This window comes from Nerophis ophidion, linkage group LG23, assembly GCF_033978795.1.
Source record: "Nerophis ophidion isolate RoL-2023_Sa linkage group LG23, RoL_Noph_v1.0, whole genome shotgun sequence".
NCBI classification, from domain to species: Eukaryota; Metazoa; Chordata; class Actinopteri; order Syngnathiformes; family Syngnathidae; genus Nerophis; species Nerophis ophidion.
Window position 1 is genome coordinate 26,452,356 of NC_084633.1, and position 9,250 is coordinate 26,461,605.

A 9,250-nucleotide genomic window follows, 5' to 3' on the forward strand; every position below is an offset into this window, starting at 1 on the left:
ACAAAACACTGCCTCCACAAGTATCCATGTTTGCTACATTTGAACTGCTTGATATTTCTGATTGTTTACAAAACATTCAGGAGGTCATCACGGAAGTAAACAAGGTAGGTGTCGAACTTTCACATACTCCTATTATTAAGATATAATTAATGATTAATTATATATATGAACTTATTAGAAAGGAGATTAAAGACAATGCGTCCCAGCTACAACGGGGTTATAGTAACACAGATACGAGTGTATATACAGCGGATACTGCAAATATCCAAAATAGTTTCTCTCGTTTTGATGAAATAACATTAGAAGGATTGTTACAACGTGTAAATGGAATAAAACAAACAACATGTTTACTTGACCCACTTCCTGGGAAACTTATCAAGGAGCTTTTTGTATTATTAGGTCCATCAGTGCTAAATATTATAAACTTATCACTTTCCTCGGGCACTGTTCCCGTTGCATTCAAAAAAGCGGTTATTCATCCTCTCCTTAAAAGACCTAACCTCGATCCAGACCTCATGGTAAACTACCGACCGGTGTCTCACCTTCCCTTTATTTCGAAAATCCTCGAAAAAATTGTTGCAGAGCAGCTAAATGAGCACTTAGCGTTTAACAATCTATGTGAAACCTTTCAATCCGGTTTCAGGGCAAATCACTCGACTGAGACAGCCCTCGCAAAACTGACTAATGATCTATTGCTAACGATGGACTCTGATGCGTCATCTATGTTGCTGCTCCTCGATCTTAGCGCTGCTTTCGATACCGTCGATCATAATATTTTATTAGAGCGTATCAAAATACGAATTGGTATTTCAGACTCAGCCCTGTCATGGTTTAACTCTTATCTTACTGATAGGATGCAGTGCGTCTCCTATAACAGTGTGACCTCGGACTATGTTAAGGTAACATGTGGAGTTCCCCAGGGTTCGGTCCTTGGCCCTGTACTCTTCAGCATCTACATGCTGCCGCTAGGTGACGTCATACGCAAATACGGTATTAGCTTTCACTGTTATGCTGATGACACCCAACTTTACATGCCCCTAAAGCTGACCAACACGCCGGACTGTAGTCAGTTGGAAGCGTGTCTTAATGAAATTAAACAATGGATGTCCGCTAACTTTTTGCAACTTAATGCCAAAAAAACGGAAATGCTGATTATCGGTCCTGCTAGACACCGACCTCTATTTAATAATACAACTTTAACATTTGACAACCAAATAATAAAACAAGGTGACTCTGTAAAAAATCTGGGTATTATCTTCGACCCAACTCTCTCCTTTGAGTCACACATTAAAAGCGTTACTAAAACGGCCTTCTTTCATCTCCGTAATATCGCTAAAATTCGCTCCATTTTGTCCACTAAAGACGCCGAGATCATTATCCATGCGTTTGTTACGTCTCGTCTCGATTACTGTAACGTATTATTTTCGGGTCTCCCAATGTCTAGCATTAAAAGATTACAGTTGGTACAAAATGCGGCTGCTAGACTTTTGACAAGAACAAGAAAGTTTGATCATATTACGCCAGTACTGGCTCACCTGCACTGGCTTCCTGTGCACTTAAGATGTGACTTTAAGGTTTTACTACTTACGTATAAAATACTACACGGTCTAGCTCCAGCCTATCTTGCCGATTGTATTGTACCGTATGTCCCGGCAAGAAATCTGCGTTCAAAAGACTCCGGCTTATTAGTGATTCCTAGAGCTCAAAAAAAGTCTGCGGGCTATAGAGCGTTTTCCGTTCGGGCTCCAGTACTCTGGAATGCCCTCCCGGTAACAGTTCGAGATGCTACCTCAGTAGAAGCATTTAAGTCTCACCTTAAAACTCATCTGTATACTCTAGCCTTTAAATAGACCTCCTTTTTAGACCAGTTGATCTGCCGCTTCTTTTCTTTCTCCTATGTCCCCCCCTCCCTTGTGGAGGGGGTCCGGTCCGATGACCATGGATGAAGTACTGGCTGTCCAGAGTCGAGACCCAGGATGGACCGCTCGTTGGGACCCAGGATGGACCGCTCGCCTGTATCGGTTGGGGACATCTCTACGCTGCTGATCCGCTCGAGATGGTTTCCTGTGGACGGGACTCTCGCTGCTGTCTTGGAGCCACTGTGGATTGAACTTTCGCAGTATCATGTTGGACCCGCTCGACATCCATTGCTTTCGGTCCCCTAGAGGGGGGGGGTTGCCCACATCTGAGGTCCTCTCCAAGGTTTCTCATAGTCAGCATTGTCGCTGGCGTCCCACTGAATGTGAATTCTCCCTGCCCACTGGGTGTGAGTTTTCCTTGCCCTTTTGTGGGTTCTTCCGAGGATGTTGTAGTCGTAATGATTTGTGCAGTCCTTTGAGACATTTGTGATTTGGGGCTATATAAATAAACATTGATTGATTGATTACATTATTATAATATGTAAACATAGACACAAACATACATACATACATATATATATATATATATATATATATATATATATATATATATATATACACACACACACACACACACACACACACACACACACACACACACACACACACACACACACACACACACACACACACACACACACAGTTGTGGTCAAAAGTTTACATACACTTGTAAAGAACATAATGTCATGGCTGTCTTGAGTTTCCAATCATTTCTACAACTCTTATTTTTTTGTGATAGAGTGATTGGAGCACATATTTGTTTGTCACAAAAAACATTCATGAAGTTTGGTTCTTTTATGAATTTATTGTGGGTCTACTGAAAATATGACCCCATCTGCTGGGTCAAAAGTATACATACAGCAATGTTAATATTTGGTTACATGTCCCTTGGCAAGTTTCACTGCAATAAGGCGGTTTTGGTAGGCATCTACAAGCTTCTGCTTGAATTTTTGACCACTCCTCTTGACAAAATTGGTGCAGTTCAGCTGAATATGTTGGTTTTCTTACATGGACTTGTTTCTTCAGCCTTGTCCACATGTTTAAGTCAGGACTTTGGGAAGGTAATTCTAAAACTTTCATTGTAGCCTGATTTAGCCATTCCTTTACCACTTTTGACGTGTGTTTGGGGTGATTGGATTAAAGGCCTCACCTTTTGTAGTCCAAACATATTGCTGGTTATTGTGGCCAAATAGCTCCTTTTGTGTTTCATCTGACCACAGAACTTTCCTCCAGAAGGTCTTATCTTTGTCAGATGAAACAAAAATTGAGCTGTTTGGTCACAATACCCAGCAATATGTTTGGAGGAGAAAAGGTGAGGCCTTTAATCCCAGGAACACCATTCCTACCATCAGACATGGTGGTGGTAGTATTATGCTCTGGGCCTGTTTTGCTGCCAAGGGAACTGGTGCTTTACAGAGAGTAAATGGGACAATGAAAAAGGAGGATTACCTACAAATTCTTCAGGACAACATAAAATCATCAGCCCGGAGGTTGGGTCTTGGGCTCAGTTGGGTGTTCATACAGCACAACGACCCCAAAAACACCTCAAAAGTGGTAAAGGAATGGCTGAATCAGGCTAGAATTAAAGGTTTTGAGAATTTCCTTCACAAAGTCTGACCTAAAACTTATTGTGAACATGTGGACAATGCTAAAGAAACAAGTCCATGTCAGAAAACCAACACATTTAGCTGAACTGCACCAATTTTGTCAAGCGGAGTGGTCAAAAATTCAAGCAGAAGCTTGTAGATGGCTACCAAAAGCGCCTTATTGCAGTGAAACTTGCCAAGGGACACGTAAGCAAATATTAACATTGCTGTATGTATACTTTTGACCCAGCAAGTTTGCTCACATTTCCAGTAGATCCATAATACATTCATAAAAGAACCAAACTTCATGAATTTTTATTGTGACCAACAAGTATGTGCTCCAATCACTCTATCACAAAAAAACAAGAGTTGTAGAAATTATTGGAAACTATAGACAGCCATGACATTATGTTCTTTACAAGTGTATGTAAACTTTTGACCATGACTTTATATACATATAAACACAAATATATAAAAAAATATATATATATATATATATACATACACATATATATACAAATGTGTATATATATACATTTGTATATATATGTGTATGTATATATCTCCTCTCTGAGCTGCAACCTTATCGTGGTAGAGGAGTTTGCGTGTCCCAATGATCCTAGGAGCTATGTTGTCCGGGGGCATAAAGCCCCCTGGTAGGGTCTCCCAAGGCAAACAGGTTCTAGGTGAGGGATCAGACAAAGAGCAGCTCGAAGACCTTTATGAAGATGAAAAACCATGGACCCAGATTTCCCTCGCCCGGACGCGGGTCACCGGGGCCCCCCTCTGGAGCCAGGCCCGGAGGTGGGGCACGATGGCGAGCGCCTGGTGGCCGGACCTGTTCCCATGGGGCCCGGCCGGGCACAGCCCGAAGAGGCAACGTGGGTCACCCCTCCAATGGGCTCACCACCCATAGCAGGGGCCATAGAGGTCGGGTGCATTGTGAGCTGGGTGACAGCCGAAGGCAGGGCACTTGGCGGTCCGATCCTCGGCTACAGAAGCTAGCTCTTGGGACGTGGAACGTCACATCACTGGGGGGGAAAGAGCCTGAGCTAGTGCGCGAAGTCGAGAAATTCCGGCTGGATATAGTCGGACTCACTTCGACGCACAGCAAGGGCTCTGGAACCACTTCTCTCGAGAGGGACTGGACCCTCTTCCACTCTGGCGTTGCCGGCAGTGAGAGGCGACGGGCTGGGGTGGCAATTCTTGTTTCCCCCCGGTTCAAAGCCTGTACGTTGGAGTTTAACCCGGTGGACGAAAGGGTAGCCTCCCTCCGCCTTCGGGTGGGGGGACGGGTCCTGACTGTTGTTTGTGCTTACGCACCAAACAGCAGTTCAGAGTACCCACCCTTTTTGGGAACACTCGAGGGAGTACTGGAAAGTGCTCCCCCGGGTGATTCCCTTGTCCTACTGGGGGACTTCAACGCTCACGTTGGCAACGACAGTGAAACCTGGAGAGGCGTGATTGGGAAGAATGGCCGCCCGGATCTGAACCCGAGTGGTGTTTTGTTATTGGACTTTTGTGCTCGTCACAGTTTGTCCATAACAAACACCATGTTCAAACATAAGGGTGTCCATATGTGCACTTGGCACCAGGACACCCTAGGCCGCAGTTCCATGATCGACTTTGTAGTTGTGTCATCGGATTTGCGGCCTCATGTTTTGGACACTCGGGTGAAGAGGGGGGCGGAGCTTTCTACCGATCACCACCTGGTGGTGAGTTGGCTGCGATGGTGGGGGAGGATGCCGGACAGACCTGGGAGGCCCAAACGCATTGTGAGGGTCTGCTGGGAACGTCTGGCAGAGTCTCCTGTCAGACAAAGTTTCAATTCCCACCTCCGGAAGAACTTTGAACATGTCACGAGGGAGGTGCTGGACATTGAGTCCGAGTGGACCATGTTCCGCACCTCTATTGTCGAGGCGGCAGATCGGAGCTGTGGCCGCAAGGTAGTTGGTGCCTGTCGGGGCGGCAATCCTAAAACCCCTTGGTGGACACCGGCGGTGAGGGATGCCGTCAAGCTGAAGAAGGAGTCCTATCGGGTCCTTTTGGCTCATAGGACTCCGGAGGCAGTGGACAGGTACCGACAGGCCAAGCGGTGTGCAGCTTCAGCGGTCGCGGAGGCAAAAACTCGGACATGGGAAGAGTTCGGGGAAGCCATGGAAAACGACTTCCGGACGGCTTCGAAGCGATTCTGGACCACCGTCCGCCGCCTCAGGAAGGGGAAGCAGTGCACTATCAACACCGTGTATGGTGCGGATGGTGTTCTGCTGACCTCGACTGCGGATGTTGTGGATAGGTGGAAGGAATACTTCGAAGACCTCCTCAATCCCACCAAAACGTCTTCCTATGAGGAAGCAGTGCCTGGGGAATCTGTGGTGGACTTTCCTATTTCTGGGGCTGAGGTCGCTGAGGTAGTTAAAAAGCTCCTCGGTGGCAAGGCCCCAGGGGTGGACGAGATCCGCCCGGAGTTCCTTAAGGCTCTGGATGCTGTGGGGCTGTCTTGGTTGACAAGACTTTGCAGCATCGCGTGGACATCGGGGGCGGTACCTCTGGATTGGCAGACCGGGGTGGTGGTTCCTCTCTTTAAGAAGGGGGACCGGAGGGTGTGTTCCAACTATCGTGGGATCACACTCCTCAGCCTTCCCGGTAAGGTTTATTCAGGTGTACTGGAGAGGAGGCTACGTCGGATAGTCGAACCTCGGATTCAGGAGGAACAGTGTGGTTTTCGTCCTGGTCGTGGAACTGTGGACCAGCTCTATACTCTCGGCAGGGTTCTTGAGGGTGCATGGGAGTTTGCCCAACCAGTCTACATGTGCTTTGTGGACTTGGAGAAGGCATTCGACCGTGTCCCTCGGGAAGTCCTGTGGGGAGTGCTCAGAGAGTATGGGGTATCGGACTGTCTTATTGTGGCGGTCCGCTCCCTGTACGATCAGTGCCAGAGCTTGGTTCGCATTGCCGTAAGTCGAACACATTTCCAGTGAGGGTTGGACTCCGCCAAGGCTGTCCTTTGTCACCGATTCTGTTCATAACTTTTATGGACAGAATTTCTAGGCGCAGTCAAGGCGTTGAGGGGTTCCGGTTTGGTGACCGCAGGATTAGGTCTCTGCTTTTTGCAGATGATGTGGTCCTGATGGCTTCATCTGACCGGGATCTTCAGCTCTCGCTGGATCGGTTCGCAGCCGAGTGTGAAGCGACCGGAATGAGAATCAGCACCTCCAAGTCCGAGTCCATGGTTCTCGCCCGGAAAAGGGTGGAGTGCCATCTCCGGGTTGGGGAGGAGACCCTGCCCCAAGTGGAGGAGTTCAAGTACCTAGGAGTCTTGTTCACGAGTGAGGGAAGAGTGGATCGTGAGATCGACAGGCGGATCGGTGCGGCGTCTTCAGTAATGCGGACGTTGTACCGATCCGTTGTGGTGAAGAAGGAGCTGAGCCGGAAGGCAAAGCTCTCAATTTACCGGTCGATCTACGTTCCCATCCTCACCTATGGTCATGAGCTTTGGGTCATGACCGAAAGGATAAGATCACGGGTACAAGCGGCCGAAATGAGTTTCCTCCGCAGTGTGGCGGGGCTCTCCCTTAAAGATAGGGTGAGAAGCTCTGCCATCCGGGAGGAACTCAAAGTAAAGCCGCTGCTCCTCCACATCGAGAGGAGCCAGATGAGGTGGTTCGGGCATCTGGTCAGGATGCCATCCGAACGCCTCCCTAGGAAGGTGTTTAGGGCACGTCCAACCGGTAGGAGGCCACGGGGAAGACCCAGGACACGTTGGGAAGACTATGTCTCCCGGCTGGCCTGGGAACGCCTCGGGATCCCCCGGGAAGAGCTAGACGAAGTGGCTGGGGAGAGGGAAGTCTGGGTTTCCCTGCTTAGGCTGTTGCCCCCGCGACCCGACCTCGGATAAGCGGAAGATGATGGATGGATGGATGGATGGTGTATATATATATATATATATATATATACATACATATATATATATATATACATATATGCATGTATATGTACACCGTGAAGCCTAATAGGGGGTAGACAATGGATGGATGGATGGATGGATATATATATATATATATATATATATAAGCTGTAGACAATGGATGGATGGATGGATATATATATATATATATATACATATACATATATACATACACACACACACATTTTTCCTTTAACAAACCATGTTTGTACCCTTTTTTGGTACAAAAACACATTTATTATTCAATGGATTAAGTTTGAATGATATTTTACAACACGAACCCATCTTGAATTTTGATACAATTGCAAAATACATCCAACCCAAAATCACAACAAAATAACTAGTTTCATCTCATAACTCGTTCAATAATCAACGATTATTTACAGTATACAATAGAAATGCATGTTTAATGCTAATAGCAAAATAATGGTGGTGGTGGGGGGGGGGGGGGGGTGAATCACAGAAGCTCCCTATTGAAAGACAGCAGAGAAGAAAATGTTGTTTTGACAAACCTGTGGCGAGGTCCTGAATGCACCTCGAAGATGCCATGGTGATGGTTCGGGGTGGACGCTCACAATGGCGTCAAAAGGCAGGTAAATACCTCACGATGCACGCCGGGACGTAGGAAAATGTTTATCATATCCATACTTATGGCGGCTCACCGACATACATGTGTGCGACTCGGCGTCGCGCTGAGCCGACAATAAATACGGTTAAAAAACAAATCACAGCTTCCGGGATATCACGTCATGAAACCACGTGACTTCTGTCAATGACAACGACCAATGACATCACGGAAACTGTGAATCTGCCTGCACGGAAAGAATAACATTCAAGATTTCTTTATAATAATTGCACTCATTTAAAATACATGAGTAATAAACATTGTTTTATTCTTATAATTTTGCAACTTAATTCTTTAGTGGGAATATTTTTTGACTTAAAGGCCTACTGAAACCCACTACTACCGACCACACAGTCTGATAGTTTACATATCAATGATAAAATATTAACATTGCGACACATGCCAATACGGCCTTTTTAGTTTACTAAATTGCAATTTTAAATTTCCCGCAAAGTGTCGTGTTGAAAACGTTGCGGTATGATGACGCCTGCGTTTGACGTCACCGGTTGTAGCGGACATTATTTTCCAGCCCGATCAGGGGCGTCACTAGACCTAATACTGTACTGGGGCACAAATAATTCATGTGAGCGTGCAAAGCGCTCAAGCAAAAACATTTTTAGCACTTATTTATCATAAAAAATACATAAATAGTGCTTTAAACTATGAAATCATATTAGATTATGTTGTATGGATCTTTGATTAACCACGTGAAATAAACTAATGCATTTGACCTATTTGTGCACTTTTTTACTCCAGACTTCTAAACTGCTACTGGTAAAAGCAAAAATGAAGAGCAATGAATCTTTTTGAAATATTTATTGCAGTAATCATCTGCAAATTTAACATCTACAAAAGTAAAACAAAAAATAAAGCACCCCTACATCTCTGGGTTCTTTTATATTATTTAATTACCATTTATGGCAATGTGGCTAATCCTATTTCAGAAAAACAAAACTATAAAATATACACAAAACAATAAAGCCACAGTAGTAAAATAAATTAACAACTGTTGTGTGTCTGTTCAGGGAATCATTTTCTGAGAAGTAAACTGTAACGTCTCCTTTTCATTTTTGCAAGGTGGTCAATCACTCTGGTCAGACATGGAAATATTACAGTAACTGTTATACAGTTGACCGGTGGTTCCCAACTGCTG

The 9,250-nt window shown here is 45.4% G+C and overlaps 1 protein-coding gene across 2 annotated transcripts in view; it reads right to left on the bottom strand.

Annotated features, from left to right (window-relative positions):
* mcoln1b (mucolipin TRP cation channel 1b) overlaps window positions 1-8,303 on the bottom strand; it is a 68,555-nt gene extending 60,252 nt beyond the window's left edge. Inside the window, exon 1 of one of the 2 annotated variants that reach the window (XM_061885413.1) lies at window positions 7,985-8,303. In XM_061885413.1, the coding sequence (XP_061741397.1) occupies window positions 7,985-8,021 (37 nt within the window). In that variant the 5' untranslated portion in view covers window positions 8,022-8,303. The remainder of the gene's footprint in view (window positions 1-7,984) is intronic. The other variant, XM_061885411.1, reaches the window with a different exon arrangement.
* Window positions 8,304-9,250: the final 947 nt, after the last annotated feature.